General features: G+C 37.2%; 2 protein-coding genes and 1 non-coding gene across 4 annotated transcripts in view; 1 reads left to right on the top strand and 2 right to left on the bottom strand.

The window, feature by feature from the left end:
• pigs (pickled eggs) overlaps positions 1 to 3,476 on the top strand; it is a 192,374-nt gene extending 188,898 nt beyond the window's left edge. For both annotated transcript variants that reach the window (XM_069500891.1, XM_034971630.2), the window contains exon 5: positions 256 to 3,476. In XM_069500891.1, the coding sequence (XP_069356992.1) occupies positions 256 to 1,151 (896 nt within the window). In that variant the 3' untranslated portion in view covers positions 1,152 to 3,476. The remainder of the gene's footprint in view (positions 1 to 255) is intronic.
• Positions 3,477 to 5,848: 2,372 nt separating this feature from the next.
• LOC117985658 (small nucleolar RNA U3) lies at positions 5,849 to 6,052 on the bottom strand. Its single transcript, XR_004674023.1, has one exon. It is a non-coding gene; the product is annotated as a small nucleolar RNA U3 (small nucleolar RNA).
• Positions 6,053 to 7,024: 972 nt separating this feature from the next.
• Positions 7,025 to 25,119, bottom strand: LOC117985090 (protein takeout-like). The gene is made up of 6 exons (XM_034971770.2): positions 24,942 to 25,119; positions 15,873 to 15,965; positions 10,827 to 10,974; positions 9,050 to 9,183; positions 8,194 to 8,359; positions 7,025 to 7,354 (listed from the first exon to the last, which is right to left on the bottom strand). The coding sequence occupies exons 1-6, from the start codon at positions 24,997 to 24,999 to the stop codon at positions 7,216 to 7,218; spliced, it is 738 nt and encodes a 245-aa protein (XP_034827661.1). The 5' UTR covers positions 25,000 to 25,119; the 3' UTR covers positions 7,025 to 7,215.
• Positions 25,120 to 25,932: the final 813 nt, after the last annotated feature.

Genomic DNA, 25,932 nt, shown 5'->3' with positions numbered 1-25,932 from the left:
CACGTGCTGGCATAAATCATCTCTAAAACATACTTCTTGCTTCCTATTGATTTCACCAAGCAGTCATAACTCAAACAAGCGGGTATGGGTTTAATAAAACTGCCATACCCCTTTCAAGTTAGCCCGCTTCCATCTTAGACTGCATCATCACTTACCACCAGGTGAGATCGCAGCCAAGGGCTTGTAAGGAACAAAAAAATATATAATATCTGCTACTTACATATTTTTGTAAATATTCGAAATTGTTCGTTTCAGAGCGTCTCGACCAGGACGACGGCTGTCACATAGATAAAAGCGACCGTGTCGACGACTACGTCAGCCTCAACACCGGCCTGCGCAAGACAGACTTCTCCGACACCTTCTACGGTAGCAGGAAGAACAGCGCAGACGACAAGTCTAACCGCGCCAGCCCGGAGTGCATCGTCAGCCACGAGAACAACGACTCCCCGAGCAAGAGTCTCCGACCAGTCAGAGCTGCCACGCAATCCCCCGTTAAAACCATAAGGAGTAGACAAGTCTCAAGAATACCACACTCCCCAGTCAGAAATAGAACGCCCAGCCGAGCGAACACCCCCAGCCCCAAACACACCCCAAACCAAACCTCCCCAAAATTAGCGCCCAAACTACCCCCAACATCTCGCAACACCTGGGGAGGTAGATCCGCCCCAAACCAAGCCAAAACAAAAGCAAGACCGACAATCGGAGCGGACACCTTTGAAGCCCCAAACAAATCACCCAAAACGAAAGCAAAAACCACCCAAAATAATGCTTTCCAAAGAAATTCTCCCCTCAGAGCTAGCAGTGCTACCCTAAGATCCCCAACCCATCAAAAACAACTAAGCCCACTTTTAGAACAAATTTTAAGATCTGCAGAATCTGCAAAAGATGACGCAACAGTCCTTGAAAAGATGAAGGAGATCATCAGATCATATTCGAAAGGAGAGGATTCTATATCAAGAACTAGTTCAAAAGATTCTGATTATGCAGATTTCACGTCTGCCTGGGTGATGTCTGATGGCAAATTGGAGAGATCGACGAGTACTAGGCAGTTGGCCGCTCCTAGGAAAGATCCTAGGACTGGTCCTTCGAGGATACCGGCTCCTGTGGCTATAGGATGCAGGCGGTCCACTTCTACGTCCCAATTTCAATGACCTGATGGAGATCAGACGAAAAAGACTGGTCCGATTATGATTCGAATCAAAGGTGATTGACTCGCGAGTGATTTAGTGAATACGGATTTTTTTAGGAAAGTGAAAAAATCTGTGCGTTCTGCTTACAGAAGCAGCGTTAAACTCCGGTAATTTATTTCTTTAGGGCAGTTTTTTTTACATATTATATGTATGAGAGCTCTATTGAATACAATATTTTTAAAAGAAAATATCTCTGTCATATCTTTGCAAAATTATTTAGATGTTTAATTTCTATAATAAGAAAAAAACATCAAAAACATTCGAATTACGATAGAAATTACTCTATAGATTAGATTTCAATAACTGTTATTCTATTTAGAGTAGATTTTCACTAATTTAGAAATGATTCGTAGATTCTAATCTATTTGATATTTTATGTAAGGAAAATTATATGAAAAAACGATAAAGAGGGAATGACAAGACGGATAAGATAAAAGCAAGATGGTGCTAATATAAGTTGGTTGTTTAGTTAGATTATAATTATTTTATAATTTGCGAAACATAGAAATGAAAAAATAAAAAATAAGTTAAGTTTGTCTATGATCATAATATAATTATATTGAAACATATATTAGTTAAATATATTTCAAATTTAATATGTTTAAATAATATATGTTTAGAAGTTTTATAGCAAGACTATACTTACATTATGACAAGTTATAATAAAATTTAATATAAAATTAAGTTATATTTCTAACAATAACCGGCTTTCATTTTTTTATTAAAAAATCGGCATTTTCAAGCATTTTAAAGCGAATAGCGCCGGGAGATTTGGCAATTATATATTTTTTAGAAATCTCATTTTTCTAAAATTAGGATATTAAGGGTAAGAGCTTATAACTGCACGTTAAAAATTTACTTAGATAAGTATATAACTAAGTAATATTAAAAAAATTGGACTTAGTCGGTAGGTATGATTAAAACAAGTCTTAAAATTTGTTAAAAAAAATGTAGACCACTTTATGCCTCAATCGGTATACGTAAATACGAGTAAGAATAGCAATAATAATAATTTTTCTAATTTTTTTTGGAGATTAATTACCATTTTGCAATGGCCGTCCACGTCCAAAAAGTCGTTTCATACATTGTAAATGAATAATTTAATGTCAAATTAAATTAATGTTCGTTTCGACTTAAATGGATGGATGTAAAAAAAATATAATTGTTTTATGATGTAGTAAATTAGAATTTACGATTAAAGAATTTTGTGTACACAAATTAATCAAATGATAATAATTATTGTAACAGAATTAATATTTTTGTAACTTTGATAATAATATTAATAATAGACTAAGTACACTTTTGAGGAAAAAATTTAATTTGAAATGTCGAAGATTTTTATAATATTTAAGGTTGTGAAAGGGAATCTAACGCATTGTAAGAAGAGATTTTTGCTCAAAAGTGTATTTATTAAATTACTGTTTAATCATCGGTAATATTTATATGACAAGTAGGAATCAGTGGTAATACTTAATAAGATTTTCTGTCATAAATCACAGGACAGTAATTTACCTATTTTACCTGCTTTGTCAATTTTAATTGACTTAAAAATAGATTCTCAATTCACAAATATTTTCTTAATTCTTTAGAAACCTGCACTTTATAATGCTCTGCCCAGTATACTTATTTTAAGGAAATTCTTTATTTGCCTAAATACTTAGCTCCAATTCGTATCAAATATCAATGATTAATATAGGTACGTTTTGTATAGTTTTTTGTTAGAGATTCGGAGTAAATGTTTAGTAATCTTGACACCTTTTTATTACTATTAGTGTTTTAGTTCAGAAGTTTAATGAAAAAAAAAAATTACTTTCTATTATTTTGGTGATAATGAATATTTTTGATATTTTTCTAGGTTCAGTTTTTCAGCAAGTAGGTAGGTATTTATTTAAATTTGCTTTGTAAGCAACAACATAAAATATGAAAACACGTAATAATTGAAATGATATTCTTGACTTCTGATTAAAAACACTAATAGATTGCCGAAATATCATGAAATTGTCATGAAATAATTACAGGCTTATGCCGCACTGTCATAATATTACCGATCGTCATATTTATTAATAAATTATACTTTTAAGTTATTTTGTAGGTTTTTTTACGAAGATTTTGTATTGTTTAACTTTACTATGGTAATGTTATGACAGAACGGCAGAAGTTTAGCAACTTTAGAGGCTAAGTTTATTTAAGTTAGTTTAAGTTTCTTCTACGTACGTTACCAGTGACTATGCCATAGAAATTTGTTAATTCACTGAATAAAAGCATTAAGACATTAATGGATACAAATTGTTGTTTTTATTTCCAACATCTAAATAAAAGGAAAAGGTGACTGACTGACTGACTGATCTATCAACGCACAGCTCAAACTACTGGACGGCTCTGGCCGAAATTTGGCATGCAAATAGCTATTATGACGTAGGCATCCGCTAAGAAAGGATTTTTGAAAATTCAACCCGTAAAGGGTCACCCCCTTAGGGGTTGAATTTTCAAAAACCCTTTCTACATAGGGGTTTGGAATTTGTGTAATCCACGCGGACGAAGTTGCGAGCATAAGCTAGTTTATTTATAAAATAATAGAAATCTCTCGTAATGAGAAGAGTTCAGGCTAATACTCTGAAGAGTCCATCACCCTGGCCAAGAACGGAGTGAGTGGCAGACTTCAGACACCTTTGAGAACATTATGGGTAACTCCATGCAAGTTTCCTAAGGATGTTTTCCATAGCGACCTCGGAACAAGTGATCAAATCAAAAATGAGGACATCTGTAGAAGAATCATAGTAAGTAAATGACATGGCTCAATGAGTTGCGCAGCTGAAGTGGCTAATGGTGGGGCACATGGTTCGAAAAACCGATAGACGTTAGAATCCCAAGGTGCTAGAATATAGCGACCTCGCACTGGATAGCGCAGCGTACGCGACAGGTCAAGATGGCAGTCGGGGGGACGCCCAAGGGTACCTTCAAGACAGGAGTGAATAGGCATCTTCTAGGCAAGCGCGCTCCATCTTAGGCTGCATCATCACTTGCCACCGGTCTGATTGCAGCCAAGCGAGAGTCTATAAATTAAAAAAAATCTAGAGATCGGCAAAACAGAACCTGTTAACATATTAAGGCTGTCAAAATAAGAAGAATGTTGACACTTGACAGCATCAAAACCTGTGATCAAAACAGAAATGATCTAGACTTATTTATATTACTCTAAATAAGTATCATTTATATCGATGTTAACGTAATTCTTCTTTAACCAACAATGAATCTTCCAAATCAGTGAAACAGTAAACTTCTGGGAAGTTCTAGAAGATGGCCGTGAAGTTGATAGTGGCTTACTTCTGGGAGTCTATATTCTTTCTCCTGATCTGTTTCGCGGCGTTCCTGTCCATTAGAGAGATGTTCAGAGCTGCTGGGTACTCTAGGATCTCGTGCTAGATAAAAGGTAGGTTTATGCCATCCATGCTAATATTATAAATGCGAAAGTGCGTCTGTCTGTCTGTCTAGCCTTTCACGGCCCATCCGTTCAATCGATTTTAACGAAATTTGGTACAGATATAGCTTGCATCCCGGGGCCTTGATATAGGCTTATACATACTTTTTATCCCGGAAAATCAAAGAGTTCCCACGGGATTAGTAGGTACCTACTACGTGCTATGTCATTGTCATCAACCGATAGAGGTCCACTGCTGGTTATAGGGCTCTTGTAGGCTTAGAAACTTCATATGCCATGGTTTCGTAGATACGTGCGTGGGCGATCTGCCAACGCAGTGCTTTCCGGGGACGCCATTTCAGCACCTTGGTACCCCTATCGACTTTTCGAACTATGTGCCCTACCACTTCAGTTTCGCAACCCGCTATTTCGTGATCTTCAAACGTAGAGAAACTCCGAGCACAGCTCTCTCCATCGCCCGCTCTTTATGAGCTGTTTATGAGGCCTAATAGTTAGCGACCATGGCCGTATATCATCCCTGGCCACACGTTTTTACTATAAGTAGTTAGCTAACTAACAGAAACTCAATCTACAGATTTGAAATATGGAGTGGGATGGTATATACTTGGGTCTGATCCTGTATTTGCTACTACTCGGGCTGTGTGAGTTATTTTCTCTCCGTTTATCCACCTTAAAACATACAGCATCACATAGGCACACAGCATTATGCTGAGCTGGAACCTTTTATAGGGTTGTACCACATATGAGACAGTTTATTGACTTAGTACCACACATGATAGTTTTTTCCGGCGCTTCTTCCGCTTGAGGCATGTTGGCTTTAATGCTCAAGTGGAGGAAGCGCCGGGATAAATAACTTTTGTATAACATGTGATGTAAGTCTTATTTTATTATAATACTAGCTGATGCTCGCGACTTCAACCGCGTGGATTGTTTTTGAAAATCCCGTGGGAGCTCTTCATTTTTCCGGCATAAAAAGTACCCTATAGGTGTCTCTCCAGGGTCTTCGATTATACATACCATGCAAAAAATTACGTCGATTCGTTGCGACGTGATTGTAGGACAAACCAATATACACAGATTTTCGCATTTATAATAGAGGGTTAGTGAATGTAATTGTTTCATAAATGATAAATCGTTACAAATTACAATAAAATATGGTAATTTAGGTGTGCACAGTTTTACTGTAGCGTATTTATTAGTTTTAAAAGGGGTTCAAAAAGCCACTCAGAAAGCGACAACGACCCACGCCCCTCTCCTAGGGAGAGGAGTGAACGATCATCGAGGACTGACGGTTTCCACCATCGTCCGCCTCACGCTCAGGTCGCCGCGCCACGTCTCGTCATCGTGACCTGTAACGGGCTCACGCAATGTGTGTGTCTCGTTAAGAGCTTACTATAGAAATGATCCTATGAAGTAAGGTCTTAACAAAACTCGGCTGATCCAGCTGTAGTCATGTTTCGGAAAACAATCTTCGTAGCGGCGTTTAATTATAGAAGCATACGGTACAGTGACATCTCGCGGAATAGTTTGAAACTACGTCAACACAAAGTTGCACACGCTTGTTGGCAACGTGATTGTTTTAAGCTATTCCGCTACATGCCGTTGCATTGTGATTAAATAATACTATGAGTGAGTATCCTTATTATCATCCCGAAAACCTAGTAGCCATAATTTTTTTGAAAAAATTAAAAATTTAGCGAATGTACAAGAGAATCGGCACACAATCTCTAAACTAAACTAAATTAACAGGTCTAAATCTAGTGCCATCCTTTTCCGCAAGCAACATTATGAAAGGGATAGCAATAGATTTAGGCGTGACATTTTAGTTTAGTTTAGAAATTGTGTACAATGGAATTAGCCATAATTTTACTAAGTACCTACCTACCTAGAATTATTATTTCCCACATCCATGCTTTTTAGTTTGTCTTTTGACAGGGCAGTCGTATTTTTAATCAGGACTTGTTTTGTTTACAGTGGTTATCATAAACGAAGCTTTCTGTAAATCTATTTGTTTGAAGAATGCAAGACTTGTTCGAGGTGCTGAAGAAGTACCCGATATTGAATTAAATGAGAGAGACCCTAAAAAACCACAGGCAAGACGTTCTAAAGACCAAAATATTTCTTACAACTTGAATGTTGAATCTTGACAACTCCGGTTATGAAATTTAACTGTTAAGTCATAGATGGCGCTGACTTAAAAACTTTAACTACTCGTCGCTAGATGACAATGTTTGAAAAAGTTCAGCTACTGATTACTAGATGGCGTTAAATCAAAGCTTTAACTGCTCATCACTAGATTATAGTCGGCTTCATTTTTTTTATTATTACAATAAAAAAAAAATTGTCGGCTTTAATTTATTGTAATAAATAAATTATGTAAAGTAAATGAAACACATTTTATTTTAATTTTTTATTTTAAAATCTTATTTTATGTACATTAATAATTAATTAAAGCAGCTTCAATAAATACAGTTATTACTGCATTTTAAACCCAGTAATTATTTTATTGTAGTCTCTTTCTCTAGGTAACTAATTTCCACCATTTAAACTTTAATCTTAAACTTAATATTTGGGATCACAGTTGAGTTATTCTTCGGGGAAGATCTTTTTCATTGGCACTTTGTCGAATATCTTATTTGTGACGTCTTGGAACACGGAACTGAGGCTCTTCTCGTAGGATTCTTTCAATTCATTGAAGACGAGGTCGGCGTTTTCGTTGAGGAAACTGAAATCAAAAAATATTAATTAAGTACCTCTACACATATTAACTAGCTTATGTCCGCGACTTCGTCACCGGGGACTACACAAATTTTACAGCTATTTTACTCCCTTTATAGGGGTTGAATTTTGAAAAATCCTTTCTTAGCGGATGTCATAATAGCTATCTGCATGCCAATGATTTTCACTTATATACTTTTCAACCCAGAAAATCTAAGAGTTCCTAAGGGATTTTAAAACCTAAATAGGCATGAAGTCGCAGGCATCCTCTAGTGCAGAAACATTTCAATAATCTATTTAAAATCTTCTGTTGACCGTAGACTGAGAAGACTCACAAAAAAAACACCAATTTAGTATGGTAACCCTAGTTTGTATGGAACCCGCAATTAGCGCGTTCCATACAAACGAGGTTTGGTTCTCATTTAAATAAACTCCGTTTTTTGAAGGCATATTTTGTATCTGTGATTTGTTTGAACCCACGTAACTCTCTACCGTCGACAGATATTTGTTTCGTCTCTACCAAAATTCAATTAATTTGAGCGGTTAGATGGGAATCAAACTACATTAATTGTATTGATATATAACTGGAAGCACTGGAGTGCGCGCTAGTCAACTAGCACACGGGTCAATGCCCCACCTACGACCTGGCGACTCCGAATGGCCTACTTACGCAACTGTCGTTGACTTCTAGCGTCAGTCAGATGTTTTATTTGCAATCGTGAACTTTTTCAAAATGTAGGATTTTTTTAGATTTTTTTAGATTTTTTAGTGTTATCATATCAGTAGGTAATCATCACCTGTCTTCGTTTCTGCAAGCGTTCTGGTGAAACCCTGTATTCTACTCACATGTTCATCTGGTCACCCAGCCTCTTGTCGCCGTTGAACAGGTTGGAGAAGTGGAGATACACCTTCCCCGGGATGAACTTGACGCGGTAGTCTTTGATGTGCATGTAGGTCTCTCCGTCCTTGACCACCGGCTCGCCGATCAGATCGTGCTTTACTACTAGATTTGCTGTAAGTGTATCAAAAGTTATGAGAAAGTTCTCATTACGCAGAAGATTTTACATATTATTAGGTATATTGTAAGATCTTTCATATTCGTCAACATGTCAGCTGGTTGATTACGAAAAAGCCGCATCAATCATAACTACAATCTGTGTTATTGTGATTGGCTAAATGGATTTTAGCCAACAGGCCGGCCAATCAGAGGTGATTGCAATCGTCACAAACATGATATGAGAAACGGTAGTCGGTAAGTATAGGTATAGCTAGTAGTACATCCAATTCCAGAGCCGTGTAAAAATTATAAAACTATAAATAAGTACCTGATTAGTGTTTTAGATTGATTTTAGTTTTAAGACTAAAGAAGAAAGTAAAAAGAATCTACTGTACTGTCCCGATTTAGTGAAGTTATTTCACGTTCTACTCGCCGCTAGATGGCGTTAGTAAACACCGCATCCGCATAATATTTTGTAAGAGATTATACTTTGTAAAATTATAATGGATTATAAGGATTATTTACAGTGCGATAAGGCTTTCTTGGCACTTGAATGACATTGACAGGGGGGCGTTGTTGGAGAACAAAGGCTTAGAATATTCAAACAAGCACAAAGCGGACACTTGACGGCAACGTTAGTTCCAGTAGTTTTCACCACGCGCCAAGATAGCCTTGTCGCACTGTACCTATTATTATGAGACATACCCATAGTAATGTTAGCGATCCCCTTTCCGTGTATGGGCAGCACGAGGATCCTGCCCTTCATCACGTAGTCAGCAATGAACTCCATCTTGGGCGTGATGGAGTCTGTTCGCAGCCTGAAGTGCTTCAGGTCAGCCCTGGAATATCAGTTCATTACTGACTTGATGTTTAGTTTTGTCTATAAAGACACCACGCCATGACAGCGAGTCCAACGTGGCCACTGACCTCTGTTAATTATACAGATAGGTACTGTTTTTGAAGCAACTTCTCGCGCATTTTCTCCATTTTGGCGCTGATAAATCCCAAGGCGCATCAGTGAGCGTCATGTGATAACTGATAGGGGATATTCAATGTACTCTGTGATGTGAGCGTACTCGGAACTAATTACTAAATGCATTTAACACACAACAGCTTGTCTTTAATTCCGTATGCTCGGTGGTAGTTGGGACTGTCATTTTGCCTACCTTTCCCAGTGTAGGTATCTAGGTAGGTAGGTACTTACTTATATTATTAAGTTCATTTTGCAGTGAACGTGGCTAAAAGTTGTATTGTTAGCGCTAGAATACGGAATAGTTACGGATTATAGGTCTTTCCGATTAATTGACGATGTCGAAAGTGCGGGCCGAAAGAAGTTAGATACCTACCTACTTACCTAGGTAAAGTGTTCTAAATGTGTTCGCTTTACAAAAATAATAGTAGGTAAGTACATAAATATACAATAACCATAACTAAATTTTTTTTTTCTTTTTTTTTTCTAAATTAATCTCAAATTTATTAAATAAACTATTAATAAACTTAAATCTAAAAAAAACAACATTAAATTAAAACTAAAATAAATTAAATTAAATCTAAAACCTCATCGAGACCACCGCAGCGAGGCATTGTACCCAAGATGCTGGCAGCATTACCCCTTTGGATGGCCAAACTAATTCTTTGACCAAGGTAGCTGCCAGCTCTCGGGTCCCCGGTTGACTCGATAACTCTTTTCGCAATTTCTTCAAAAAGAGCTCGAGCCCCCGGGCCCCACGGCCCCAAGGTCTCCACACCAAAAGGCACGAATACGAAGCTCCCATCGAGGTTTTCATATTTGCGCCTCTTGGCCTGTTCGTGTTCGGCGCTGATGGCCGCTGCACCCGCCATAGAGGAGGTCGCCTGAATGTGGGATGCAGCTAAAGTGTCTACACAAGTAATAACTAAATTAAATTCTTACAGTAACTATTTTTAAATATTTTATTCTATTGACAGAGACTTAATCAGACCATGACAGCAATTATTTAATACTACTATACTTTGACCTTATTTTTATTTTGTACTTATCTTGCTTTATAATAAATTCTAGTCAACATTCTCATAACATAATAATATATAAGCATGCAAATGAATAATATTTAATATCTAGTAATGATAATTTTAATAATTTTAATCCTATTCTTATTGAATCTTTAATATTTACCATTTTATTGTACCTAAAATTGTATTTGCAATACCCTGACAGGGTCCCATGTATTTAGCTTTTAGCTTTAAGCACCCACCATCAATAAATGTAAATGTACATGAAAGCAAATAAATAAATCTGAATCTGAATCTGAATCTAAAAATAGGCTAAATTCAAGCCTCGATAGCTCAACGGTTAAAGGAGCGGACTGAAAACCGTAAGGTCGCTGGTTCAAACCCCGCCCGTTGCACTATTGTCGTACCTACTCCTAGCACAAGCTTTACGCTTAATTGGAGGGGAAAGGGGAATATTAGCTATTAACTTGGCTTTAAAAAAAAATCTTACTTATAAGTGGTAAGTATAGAGTCGGTGAGGCCGTGTATCTTGATGGCCTTGTAGATCTGCGTGATGACGACGGGCCCCGCGCCCGACTCGATGTTCATACCCGACACCAGGAGCGGCTCCAGGGGCGGCACTGATAGCAAGGGGATACCTGCAAACCGGACAAAAGGGAGGGACGTATGGAGTTGTGACAATCCATATCAATCGATTGCAATTGTAAAGCAACGTTGACTCAAGTCGGTAACTTGATGGGTGACCGACTTTGGAGGTCAAAATTGGGCCTTCTCGTTTCCGCGCCTCGGAGAGCACGTTAGGCCGTCGGTCCTGGTTTTTATCACTAACTAGCTTATACTCGCGACTTCGCGAAAAGGTTTTTAGAAAATTCAACCCCTAAGGGGGTGAAATAGGAGTTTGAAATTCGTGGAGTCCACGCGAACGAAGTTGCGAGCATAAGCTAGTAATGTATATATTATGAGCCCATAGTGCTTTCTACTGCGCCAGCCAAGAGTTCGTCTTAATACAGTACGGGGCCAAAAGTAATGAACATCGATCTTTAGAAGGAGATAGCAGATTTGTAGAGCACCGTCTCGGTCTTTGAAACCGACAAAACGGCATATGGGTATGAGTGACAGAGACAACGCTCTACAAACCTGAAATGTCATTCTAAAGGCCGATGTTCCTCACTTTTGGTCGCGTACTGTACCTACTGTTACATATATATTATCTAGTAATAAAATGGGATGAAGTGGTGGCGTCCTCAACTCCTCATTTCGTGCAAAGTATGCAAATCGGCTGTAGAGTGACCAGTGACCACTGACCATGCATCGGGAATCGGTTCGTGTAAATACTAGTAATGTGCCAAGCCCAGAGGTCACACGATCGTAGACACCGAACTTGGCCCGAAACTGTATTAGGGATCCGTAGCAAAACAAGAAACTCTTAAGGCCACCGATCCGGCCGCCGCGGGATTGAATCTGGATCCGATCCACCGTTATGGTTTCTTGCAGTCTGTCTGTCTGTATGTAACAACCATTTTAAACATTTAACTACTAGGTTTTTAAAAATCCCGTAGGGACTCTTTGATTTTCCGGGATAAAATGTCACTCGCCTATGTCACTCTCCAGGTATTTATCTATACCCATGCAAAAAATCACGTCAATCCGTTGCACCGTTGCGACGTGATTAAAGGACAAACCAACAGCCAATAAACCAACAAACCAACAAACCAAAAAATCAATTCAAAAATCCCTTCTTAGCGGATGCCTAAGTAGATTCAGCTGTGCATTATGCGATCAGTCAGTCACCTTTTCCTTTTATAGGTATATTTAGATTTTCTTTAGCAATTAATTCTAGCCCCTTAAACTATCGCTGTACAAAACATCACATCATTTTATTACTACGGTCCAATACCCTATTTGTCTCATAGAGTCAATTTAATATGCAATGCAATGCAGAAACATTAATGTTTATTACAGAAAAATTGATGCAACATCTACTTAAAAACACATAAAACTGTTGTGTGCTAATACCTGCCGTGCTAATGCGAAAACTTCCTACAAAGAAAGGCGATATATCGTAATACATATATTATTTATAGGCTGAGAGCTGGCCGCTCAAACTAGTACACCGATAGGCAAGTTCATATTTTTGTCAGAATAACGTCATCTATAATGTATATATTTTGTTTTATTTATTATATTTCGGCACACCAACAGTTATTAAATAATTAATACATTTTTTCGGTGTGACATGCATGGCACTTATAAATAAAAGGAAAAGCTGACTGACTAACTGATCCATCAACGCACAGCTCAAATCAGCATCAAACTACTGGACGGTTCGGGCTGAAATTTGGCATGTAGATAGCTATTATGACGTAGACATCCGCTAAGAAAGGATATTTGAAAATTCTACCCCTAAGGGGTAAAATAGGGGGTTGAAATTTGTGTAGTCCAAGCGGACGAAGTCGCGAGCATAAGCTAGTTGATAATATATATAATGGCTCTGAATGAAGGACTGAATAAAGTCAGACTTATTTATCTATCTATACATGTAAAAAGACTTGTGCTGCGTGTCCGACCTATTAACACACAGTCTTTACACACAAGTCCCACCCAGAAGCCGGGGGATGGTAGGTCAGTCAGTTATCCGAGTAAAGTCGTTATAATAAAAAGAAATGATGAGAATATTGTGGCTTTTTTCTCCTCTGAGAACGCCTCTGCGTTTGGAACTCGTGCTTGAGTTGAGACAAGCATAGACTTACAATGGTACTGATTTTGAGCACAACCTAATTTTAGAGTATTCGCATCCTCTTCTTACTAATGTAATATGAAAAGGACAGACGCAGTTTAACAGTTTTAAATTTAATTTTTAGATGGTAAAACCCGTGCTTTTAGCGCACAGTCGCGAGCCTACTGTTTAAATTTGTAGCGTGCACTAAAATTAAGTGTCTTTAAATGTAAAGTTCATGTCCCTTTTTAGCATTGTTAACAAGAAAAGGATGCAGATACTCAAAATTTAGTTTAGAGAAAGACAACGGAATCGGTGCCAATAAATACAACTTTTCCCTCACTCGTCACATAAGAAATGTTGCTGTCGTCTCTTAGACTACAATAGTTCATTGGTCGGTAGAATGTCGACACTGGTGAAAGACATCTCGCTGTCAAGGGCGACGGCTCTTTCATCCACGCTCTTTCATACATCGCGAACATACATATCGACCGGGTGTGAAATACGACACTTTTTTTTTTTAATTTATAGACTAGCGCTTGGCTGCAATCAGACCTGGGGGCAAGTGATGATGCAGCCTAAGATGGAGCGCGCTTGCCTAGAAGATGCCTATTCATATACATATTAAGTTACTCATATTATCATATAATATTATATTTATATTCCCATATAAATTTGGTGGGATTTGATGAACATCTTCGAAGATAGATAATGGATCTCCTCAACGGATAAGAGTAAATTGCTCGCGATCAGTGTAATATTTTAACCAGGCATAGCATATTTTAATACATAGCCAATCAGAATTATAAAACAACTAGCTTATGCTCGCGACTTCGTCCGCGTGGACTACAAAATTTCAAACCCCTATTTCACCCCCTTAGGAGTTGAATTTTCAAAAATCCTTTCTTAGCGGATGCCTACGTCATAATAGCTATCTGCATGCCAAATTTCAGCCCGATCCGTCCAGTAGTTTGAGCTGTGCGTTGATAGATCAGTCAGTCAGTCAGTCAGTCAGTCAGTCAGTCACCTTTTCCTTTTATATATATAGATATATAGATTATTATTACAAAAGAAATAAAAACCGGCTTCAATACCTAACCGTGTTTGTACATTAAAACCCGGCCAAGTGCGAGTCAGGCTCGCGCAACGAGGGTTCCGTACTGCAGTCGTACTTTTTCGACATTTTGCACGATAATTCAAAAACTATGATGCATAAAAATAAATAAAAATCTGTTTTAGAATGCACAGAGGTGACCTTTCATATGCCCTTTCGGATTTCCGCCTTTAGTACAATTAAACAAATATTCGTCAACAAAAGATGGACGACGTGCCAAGTAAATTGCGGTTTCGAGTGTTATCACCACATCATTAAATACCTACCTCCTTTTATGTCTTTTCCGGGTTCTTGGACTCTGATCCTTCATCAAAGATAAGTGTGACCTTTTACTTATTGTTTTACTTCCCATTAAAACAATTCCTCGTAAGGGATATTATTGATTATGTTGTGAGATAATAAAATGAAGTGATTTTTTTGTATAGAGGTAGTTTATGGGGCTAGAATTCAGTATTCACAGAGAATAATTTTTAAAAATCATGATTGTATTTATTTAAATCCGTAAACGACATTTTAAATTTTTTTTTTAACATAATTAATTAACTTAACTTGCATCTCCTAAGTAACTTAATTATTAATTGTTTAGTTAAGTAGTTAGTTGAGTTCTTTTTATTTGTCTAGATATTTTGCAAATGCTGTGTACACATTTTATAGATACATTTATCAGCCTGTGTTTGTCTATAAGTGTCGTAATTTGTGTTAAATTAATGTATTGTGTGTGTTCCTAATAAATAAAATAAAATAAAATAAATAAAATAATTTCTGCGGGAAAATATTTTTTAAGTTAAAATATAGTTGTCGTTTACGCCATATGATGTCAATAACCACTTTCCGTACAGCGTGACGTTAATAATTAATTATTTTAAAAATGAATAAAAATCATGTTTTTTACAAATTATTTATTCTCTTTAATAATAATTAATTCCAGCCCCATAACATTACAAAAAAATCACTTCATTTTATTACTTAGGTACCTACTACAGTCCAAGACTCTATTGTTTTGATTCTTACAACATAATCAACTGAATTGGGTATTTTCCTACTTTTGAATTTGATAATATTTTTACAACTTTTATTACTTTATAATAAACTAGGATAAAAATAATGACGTACGTTGAAAAAAATATTAAAATCCAACAAAGATTTACAAAGTTACAGGCGTTTTAATTTTGGAGTGGGAGGGTCTTCTATTCCTTTCTCGCAAAACGAAAATTAGTATGAAACCGCACGAAGCTACTACGGCATTAGTAAGGTGTGACGTCAAAATGCTATATCGCTCTCTGTCTAATCAGAAATATATAAATGCTTATAACTTTTTTTGTTATTTGATCGATTTAATTAGTTTTTTCAGTTTACGTCATTATTTTTATCCTAGTTTATAATAAAGTAATAAAAAATTGGAGTCACATACCTAATTACTACAATACGAGGCATTGTTTTAATCGGAAATAAAACAATAAGGAAAAGGTCAAAGACTTATTTTTGATGAAAGATGCTCCAGAGTCCAAGAACCCGGAAAAGACATAAAGGAGGGAGGTATTTAATGATGTGGTGATAACACTCGAAACCGCAATTTTCTTGGCACGTCCCTAATATCCCTTTAATCTATTGCATATCGTTGAGAGGTTATTATTGAGGAGAGCTCTCACACTCGACTTGAAGCAACCATGAAGAGCACTCGTGAATGCAATAATTTTTCAACTTACCGTCTTTCATTCTCCGCAGAGCATCGGGGACGGCTTTTTTGAGACAGTCATTGATTTTGGTGTCTCTCTGTTCACACCGCAGAAAATCGCTCGCTGAAATCAAAGGAAATATATATTTTACTCACAGATTCTAATAAGAGTGTTTTAATCGTCGACGAACTTGTTTGAGTAAATTTTCTTTAACCAATTTCGTAGTGTACATGCTCTTAAGTAGTTAAGTAGAAGCAAAAAATAATTTTCATTTTGTTCTTAGTGACCAAGTTAAAAAAAAACCGGCCAAGTGCGAGTCAGGCTCGCGCGAGGAGGGTTCCGTAATACAGTCGTATTTTTTCCACATTTTGCACGATAATTCAAAAACTATGATGCTTAAAAAAAATCTGTTTTATGCACAGGTAAAGACCTTTCATATGATACCCCACTTGTTATAGTTATCTTACTTAGAAAATTGAAAATACTAATTATTAGTTCATGCAATTTAATTTTTTGTGTGATGTAACCACAAATTCAAGGTTTTCAGATTTTTCCCCAAATGTCAGCTATAAGATCTACCTACCTGCCAAATTTCATGATTCTAGGTCCACGGGAAGTACCCTGTAGGTTTCTTGACAGACCGACAGACAGACAGACAACAAAGTGATCCTGTAAGGGTTCCGTTTTTCCTATTGAAGTACGGAATCCTAAAAAAGAAAATGGCAGACATGTAGGTACGTAAGCCAGGCTCAACCTTAGCGGTCCGTGGCAGAAACCTACCTCCGTTCGTATCAGCAGAAAGCAATGGAAAATAACAAGAGGCTTTCATCACGGACCAGTGCAATCCATATTTCATACGTTGCAGGCGCCAGCCAAGGCCGCACTGTTGGGCAACACCGCACCTACCACGGAAGATTTCGTTGACGCAAACTTTTTGAAACAGCACGCAAATATTTTGTGCCGGCCGGTTTGCGCACGTGTTTATACCTACGTGTTTTTGGAGGTTCAGAAGAATTTCAACAAATTAAACAACAACAAATTAAATATGAAAGTAATGTAAATCGACCTTTAGCTTTAGATAGCAGATTTGTAGAGCACTGTCTCGGTCGTCGAGACCGACAAAACGTCATATAGGTATGAGTGACAGAGACAACGCTCTACAAAATCGAAATAACAAGTGGCTATGGCTTAACCTGGCAGGGGGGGGGGGGAAGGTTCTCCGTGTGTCCCTGTGACTAGCAGAGGGCACAGTGGACGTAGCGGAGGATGGGACGCGGGCGACGTGCGCGGGATCTGCAGTTGTCAGTCCCCGGCTCGAAAAAAAAGGTATAGGTATCTAAACCCCTTCCATTCTCAGTAGTGGGCCCGTACGGCAATAGGTTGATTGTTATAAAGATGATGATCATTTTGCAAAAAAAAAATGTCGACGAACGACTATAATAATGTGAACCGGGCTTTATTCCTACCTACTCGTATCAATGATTATTTCAACGGTCAAAGTTCACAAGTATTTGTAACTAGACCGATTACTGGACTGCCTTAAAGTGACGTATACTTTCTCAACAAACTATTGCATGTCGAAAATACGCGGTGATGCAAATCAAACATGTTCTACACGTGATATACGGACGAAATGTCAGATCTCCGCTCAGATCCAGTTCAAGGTTTGAGGAACGAAATGCAGACGCCTTTCACGAGGGTTATTGTTCATGTCTGTTGTTATAAATTACTATTTTTTTTAAAGAATACTAGCCATGTTAAATGACTAATATTCCCCTTTCCTCTCCAACTAAGCGTCAGGCTTGTGCTAGGAGTAGGTACGACAATAGTGCAACGGGCGGGGTTTGAACCGTCGACCTTTCGGTTTTCAGTCCACTCCTTTACCCGTTGAGCTATTGAGGCTCGAATACGTATACTATGGCACATGACTTTACTTTCTAAATATATAAAAGGAACAGGTGACTGACTGACTGATCTATCAAAGCACAGCTCAAACTACTGGACGGATCAGGCTGAAATTTGGCATGCAGATAGCTATTATGACGTAAGCATCCGCTAAGAAAGGATTTTTGATAATTTTTATAGAAAAGAATATAGTAAAATCTATTAAAATAATTAAAGTAATTTCTCGAGATTCAAAAAAAATCTAAATTACTCTGAACGAAGTACCTGAGCTCTTACTATGTGAATAAATTATGCTTAATAATTTACCTACTCGACTTGACCTTTACCTCATCATAATTACCGACTAGACTCATTTCCCACGTTCGCACCATAATCCTTCAGAAACTAGCACTAATCACTATATAACTGCTGTATATAACACCATAGCATTATAATAATCACTAGCGGCTAGTGACTTTATTATGGGCTAGTGACTAGCCCATAATGAAAAACAATGGTATGAATGTCATTGACTTCATTTGAAAATGATTATGGGACAAATTATGTTTAACTATCTCACCCGCCCCGGCTTCGCTCGGGTGGAATTTAGAAAATCGGCGTGAAGGTAGAATTTTCAAAAATCCTGAAATAGGTACCTACGTATTTTTCTACTACGTATTTTCATGGAAATAACTTGAAAAATGACGGGCTTTCATACAAACTTTCATCCCCTTTGGCAGTACAATTTTCAAAAATCGTGAAATAAGTATTTTTTATTCTTAAACGAAAGCCTGAATTACCAATTTTCATCAATGTAAATGATCTTATATCCGTCACCGGGTGAATATTATCCCTGTACCTTTTTTCAAAATCAATTAATCGGATGGATCGCGAAAAGGTGACCTTTTGTTTTTCTTCTTCTGGCTTTACACAAAAGGGACCTTGTCAGCCAGTTCCGAATAGTGTGGCCTGTGGGTTAGCCGAATGCCGAATGAATGAATGATTGATGAACTATCATATTTGTCCGAATCCCGAGAGTGGAACCGTACCATAAAGGTGCTGATAAACTTGAGCATTCACTTGTAACAGAACATCGAGCATTCGCCGTTTTTATTTTTGTCGAACTGAACAACGAGCCGAGCCAAGCATAGAGCCAAATATTGCTACGAACATTTAGAGCATTCTAGCGAATGCTCGTCTATTCTTCATGAAAATGTCAGACTTGACGGTCGCGTGTACTCGCTAGAATGCTCGCCAGAACGCTCGATAAAATGCTCGCTAAAATGTTCTCGTATTTTTGTGTGAATGAGCATTCGCAAGAATGCTCCTTACAAGTGAATGCACAAGTTTATCAGCACCTAAGCTACCTTCACGACTCGGGCCTCGGACTCTAGTGCATTTTCACGAGTCACGACCTAGCCTAACATCTCCTCAGAGATAGTGTGACGTAACATCGAAAGTGAATTGTATAATGGGATATTGCACTCTGCACTACGCTGGAGGGTGGAGGCATTTGAAATTCACGCCTATTGTGTTAAACATAAGACAGCTATTTACTTAAACATTACAATAAGTACCCAGGTAGGTACATCTTGTATTGAATCAATCGTTTAAGTATAATATTAAAGTAGGTAGGTACCTATTTACTTTAACGGTGAAGCAAAACATCGTGAGGAAAACTGTGTTCTCCATAATGTTCTCAAAAGTGTGTGAAGTCAGCCATTCCGCATATGACCAGCTTTATGTACTTTCTTAATTATACAAGACTTCTATAATAATAATAATTTTGGAGTCGGTTTTCGTCTGCGTGGACTACACAAATTTCAAACCCTGACTTTACCCCCATAGGGGTTGAATTTTCAAAAACCCTTTCTTAGCGGATGTCTACGTCATATATAGCTATCTGCATGCCAAATTTCAGCCCGATCCGTCCAGTAGTTTGAGCTGTGCGTTGATAGATCAGTCAGTCAGTCACCTTTTCCTTTTATAATTTTTTTTTTTTTTTAATTTTTAGTGTTTTTGGTTATTACTTATTAAAGTCGTTTTTTCTTTACAATAGCGTCGTCGCTATAAGTAATGAACTACTGTGGCTGATTCTGTTGTACACAATCTCTAAACTAATCTAAAGGGGCACGTATAAATCTATTGCTAACCCTTTCATAATGTTGCTTGCGGAAAAGGATAGCACTAGATTTAGACCTGTTAATTTAGTTTAGTTTAGTGATTGTGTACAAGAGAATCGGCCCAACTATCGATCTAGATACATTATTATTAGTTTCAGCCATATTTTTTTAAAGAATATTAGCCATGCTAATCAGGACTAATAGCCCCCTTTCCCCTCCAACTAAGCGTAAAGCTTGTGCTAGGAGTAGGTACGACAGTAGTGTAACGGGTGGGGTTTGAACCGCCGACCTTTCGGAATTCAGTCCGCTCCTCGACCGTTGAGCTATTGAGGCTCTAAATATACTAGGTATTATGATTACTCATCATCAGAGAAAATTCTGGGGTTATACTACAGCCTTTCCTAACGGATAGCCTTTAATTCGGATGGCTGTTTAAAGAAATGTCGCAATTTTCACCGGCCGGTTGCAATGAGAATGCCAAATAAAAGTTATCCTTATGCCTGTTATTTTAAGGTGCAAGTTACGTGAGCAAATGTGGTATTGCTCCATACTTGGAACGTATGTGTGAAGGTCAAAACCGGTGTTGTTGCAAATCAGCTGTCTAGTTGTATTTACACATAACATCGTCATATGGAAGCCATTTCTCTAGAATATACCTACATTCACCTTTTTTAAATCGGGTTTTTCTAGACCCTTCTACTTTTGAAGACTAAAAGCTATATTTAGACGGATACCTAGTTATTTTATACATTAAAAACCGGCCAAATGCGAGTCAGAATCGCGCAATTAATTAAATATCACTTGCTTTAACGGTGAAGGAAAACATCGTGAAGAAACCTGCATGCCTGAGAGTTCTCCATAATGTCCTCAAAAGTGTGTGAAGTCTGCCAATCCGCACATGGCCAGCGTGGTAGACTATGGCCAGAAACCTTTATCACCCTGAGAGGAGACTCGTGCTCTGTAAGTCAGCGATGGGTTGATCATGACGATGATGATGATGGCCTAGAAAAAAGCTTAACCTTAACCAGACAGGCCTAAATCAACAACCTCTGAAGGTCGGGCAGTTAAGGCACGACAATAGCATTCAAACAATCGACAATGCCCACATTTACATTCAGCCTGGCGGCCTGCAAGGACGAGCCTGCTCGATATAGCCTAAACGTGCTATCAAACAAATTCAAAACCATTGAACTGGTAGCAGTGATACCCTAATTTTCAAATCAAATCAAATCAAACATGTAACCTCTTATACTACGTCTACCACCGGTAAGGAATGTAGGTAAATTCTATTGAAATAAGAAAGCTAAGCTAAGTGAAGTTCATTTGTTCGTAATTCTATACGTTTTTATAGCTTTCAGAAGACATATTGAAGATGTCTCTCAACAAGTTCAAAGTTTTCATAAAAGATAAACTTATTGAAAAATACTATTACAATGTAAAGCTTGGGAATAAGTTGCTTAACTGCTTTGTGATAGCCCTCGATTTTGTAAATAGGTGAAAATAAGCCGAGGGAGCCGCTGGACTCAGGCGGTGCAAGACCGTGGCGTGTGGAAGTCCTTACAAGAGACCTATGTCCAGCAGTGGACGTCTATCAGTTGATGATGATGATGATTGTAAAAAGTGTAAGTTAGTATTCAAAGTAGGTTGTGTTTTGTATGCAAAAGGCGTTATAGCTGAAGTTTATACATTTGCATTACATTTTAAAATAGACATAATATAAATGCAGAGATAGTGCCTTTAATAGAGCATTAAAGTAAACAAGAATAACAAACACGTTCCTATTTACAATACGGAAGAGTAAATGTGGGTGACTTTAGATTCGCTTGGTTTCCGTGAAATGGAACGTCTGTCGTCTTCATTCTTATTCTTATGACAACTCTTTTGACGCAATGCTGTGAATGTATAAAAAGTTCTGGGTTTGATTTTGAGTTGACTGCACCTAAACACAATACGTGATCTTGTTACCGAATGCGATTTTATTTCTCGACGTATTATTCTTTTCTAAAAAAAAACAATATCACTTGCTTTATTTAAGAAAATTTCTGAGGTAAACCTCAGATTTTTTTTAAATAAAGCAAGTGATATTGTTTTAAACGCACATGACTCCGAAACGTTAGAGATGCGTGCCCGAGAGCAAACCCTGGACCACCCGGTTAAGAAGCCGAGGTCTTACTCTTAACCACTAGGCTATCGCCATTTTTTTATAGACATAGCGGTATATAAATAGCCCGTTATAATTTAAGTCAATAGGTAAAGAGCTAAGGTTTGTACAGATATATATAATGCTAATTTTCCTCAATTTATTTGCTTTTAGCTTGAAAATACATATTGTTTTCCTTCTCTATTGAGCTCTTTTGATTTATGTTTGCCAAGTTAATGGGATGACCTAATATTTGCATGTATATACTTATTATAAAACATGTTGTATTATTATTTACATAATATGTAGGTACTTGATTTTAATATAATTATGGTACATACTTAATACGGTACCTACCTATTAGCTAAAAGTATTTGCACATGATCGTAATCACTTAATCAGTCTCTAACCATATAAATCTTAACATATAATCGGCACCTAACAAGTAACAACGTAGAACGAGTATTTCTGAGATCATACTCAAAAAAATAATCAAAAATATTTATTTCAGTAAAACAATCATTTACCTTATTATCAGTAGGTACCCTTATTATAAATGCGAAAGTGTGTTTTTTTGTTGGTTTATTGGTTTGTCCTTCAATCACGTCGCAACGGTGCAACGGATTGACGTGATTTTTTGCATGGGTATAGATAAATACCTGAAGAGTGACATAGGCTAAAGGCTTTTTATCCCGGAAAATCAAAGAGTTCCCATGGGATGTTTAAAAATCCAAATTCCACGCGGACGAACTCGCAGGCATCAGCTAGTTTCACATAATGCGTAGAAATTGGGGCCACCCCAGTTGTTAATTTTTCGTATTTTTACAAAAATCTCAAACAATATTTCAATTCACTTTATTCAGTAAACTTCGAAATGATAAATTAATAATATTAGGCACGAACGCGTTGAAGTCTTTTGTATGAGAAAAAGTTTAGCGGAAATAATATTATGTGACAAAAACGATAATAATCTGTCTGTCTGTTTGTCTGCTAGCTTTTCTTTCACGGCCCATCCGTTCAACCGATTTTGATGAAATTTGGTGCAGAAATAGCTTGCTTCCCGGGGAAGGACATAGGCTACTTTTATCCCGGAAAATCAAGGAGTTCCCACGGGGTTTTTAAAACCTAAATCCAACAGGACGAAGTCGCGGGCATCATCTAGTTGTAAATTTTAAGCAAATAAATAACGATTTAATTACATTTAATCAAAATAAATACCTATATTATTTAACGATTTATTGCTAGCCTGGTAAGGCTTTATTTGTTCGTAGGTTTGTTCTTCAATCAGGTCGCATCGGAGCAGCGGATCGGTGTGATTTTTGGCATGGATATTTGACATAGTTAAAAACCTGGAGGTGGAGAGTGACTCCTCAATCAGTTTTCAGTTTCACTGCTCAACAGTATAACCGGTTTTGATGAAATTTTGTATAAAGTTAGCTTACATCCCGGGAAAGGACATTAACTACTTTTTATCCCGGAAAATTAAAGTGTTCCCACGGGAGTTTTAAAAACCAAAATCCACGTGGATGAATTCGCGGGCATCATCTAGTTTTCCATAAAATCGAATACCTACTTATTTATTTTAGTATTGTTATAAACATAGATTTATGGTTTATAAAAATATTTTGACTGTGGTTCAAAGTAGACCCTATATCTATTTATTTAAATATATAAAACAAAAAGTTGACCGACTGACTGACTGACAGTCAAAACGAACAGCTCAAACTACTGGACGGATTGGGCTGGCATTTGGCATGTAGATAGCTATTATGTCGTAGACATTCGCTAAGAAAGGATTTTCCCCTAAGGAGGTAAAACAGGGTTTCAAAATTTGTGTAGTCCACGCAGACTAAGTCGCGGGCATAACGAAGTCATAATAAAATCGTAATAATCATTTACGTACTGCTTATTATATAGCTTACACACACAGATCACTTACACACGTCAGAAATAATTATACTATAAGTTACTTGTAAACAGTGTTATAAGTATAATATTATTGTATAGATTTTATTGAATAGATAAGTGGTTTAGTAGGAACATCCGGAATACTACGTTTAACCAATGTACCGACGCGCATTGCATAAAATGTGTTGTTAGATACCTACTTTATAACAAGTAACTTAGCTGGTTACGCGATCCTAGCGTTTAACTATTTCCTAGGTAACTAGTGTCTGTTATATACTATTACTTAATAGGTTTTAGATAGGTAGGTATAATAAAGTAGAAGTATTTTCGTTTTATAACCTTTTCTTACCAAAATTGCCTCTATTTATTGTTATACAAATTATTTACTTATCATCATAAGCAACACATCGCCGGCTCACTACAGAGCACAGGTCTCCTCTTAGAGTGATAAGGGCTATAGACTACCACGCTGGCCAAGTGCGCCGCGTCCATTAGATACCTTTGCTTATACTAGCGTATGCTCGCGACTTCATCCGCGTGGAATACATAAATTACAAACCACTATTTTACCCACTTAGGGACTGTATTTTCAAAAATCTTTTCTTAGCGGATGCCTGCGTCATAATCTGCATGCCAAATTTCGGCCTGATTTGTCCAGTGGTTTGTTCTGTGCGTTAATATAGATCAGTCAGTCAGTCAGTCAGGTTTTCCGTCTACTATAGATGAATGTTGTGCCTAGGTAAAATTTTTTTTAGACAAACTGTGATTCCTCATGATAAAAGAATAAGCAAGAAAAAAATCACTCGTGTGCTGTTAAGTAACAATACTTAACTCATTCAAACAAAACCCCACTTACATTTTTGAGATTTAACGTAAGTAACAATAATTCATTCCAACAAAAATTCTTTATACTTACTTACTTAAGTTTATTAAAAAAAGAAAAGTTCAAAAACAAGTGCACTTAAAGATTTTAAGATTTAATGCCCGTAGTTACAAAACAATTACCTTCACCTCATAACATAACATAATAATATAAAAACTTACGCAATTCATACTCCGCTGCCGCTATCGTAAAAGCGGTGAGTAAAAATATTAAAAACATTTTTTTTCACTTGGCACAGCTGAAAACTTTTTCGCCGAGTTCCCGAACGGATGTTGGATTTTTGAAAAGAGAATGCGCGTGCGATGTATGTCATGAACTGAGACCGCGCGCGACCAACCATAGAATATATATTTATTTTTCGCGCGCATATTGCAGAATGGAGGTGCTTTGCAAACTAGTTCTTGTTGTCTCACAAGTTGATGTCATATTATGTTTTAACTACGGATGCAAGTATATTACTATTTTGAGAATCGATAATTTTTTTATTCAGATACAATTTAGCCCTTGACTGTAATCTGTAAGTGATGATGCAGTCTCAGATGAATGCGAGCTAACTTGGAAGGGGTATGGCAGTTTTTAGGGTTCCGTTGTAAACAAGGAACCCTTATAGTTTCGCTATGTCCGTCCTCGGTTAATCTCAGAGACTATTAGTGCTAGAAATCTGTAATTTAGCATGGGTATAAATAAAATAAATATTAATCACGCCGACAAAGTGGTGAAATATAAACATGTAAAGTGGGGATGATTTTTTTTTCTCGTCTACCCCATAGTGTGGGATATCGTTGAATAGGTCTTTTAAAAATACCTACTGTGGGTGTGGGAACATCGCATTTTTCAATTTCTAGATCCGTTTGTTAAATATGATGTTTTAAAGTGCTAATTTCAGCCAAATGGTAGTACCTACCTATATAGGAACGTGCAAAAATTCACAGCAGTAGTATATGTAATCAATTTTAAAGGAAAACTATCATGGCTAAGTTGTGACTACGGAATCCTACGTGCTGCTGCTGGACGACCCCCAGCTGAGAATAGGGTATTTTACCCTTTTTTGAAAAGCCACCATGATTCAAACAAACATCCCAACAAACGTTCCTCCCTGAGATGGGGACAATACGCAGAGAAACTTTCAGCTTTTATAAAACTAGCTTATTT

Source organism: Maniola hyperantus, chromosome 9 (assembly GCF_902806685.2).
Source record: "Maniola hyperantus chromosome 9, iAphHyp1.2, whole genome shotgun sequence".
NCBI classification, from domain to species: domain Eukaryota; kingdom Metazoa; phylum Arthropoda; class Insecta; order Lepidoptera; family Nymphalidae; genus Maniola; species Maniola hyperantus.
This window is presented reverse-complemented; position numbering and strand designations above follow the sequence as displayed.

Coding starts and splice junctions, on each gene's coding strand:
- LOC117985090 (XM_034971770.2), bottom strand. CDS start 24,999: ATGTTTTTAATATTTTTACTCACCGCTTTTACGATAGCGGCAGCGGAG. Junction 10,975..15,872: donor TCTGCGGAGAATGAAAGACG/GTAAGTTGAAAA, acceptor TCCGGTTTGCAG/GTATCCCCTTGCTATCAGTG. Junction 8,360..9,049: donor GATCGCTAACATTACTATGG/GTATGTCTCATA, acceptor ATACACTTACAG/CAAATCTAGTAGTAAAGCAC.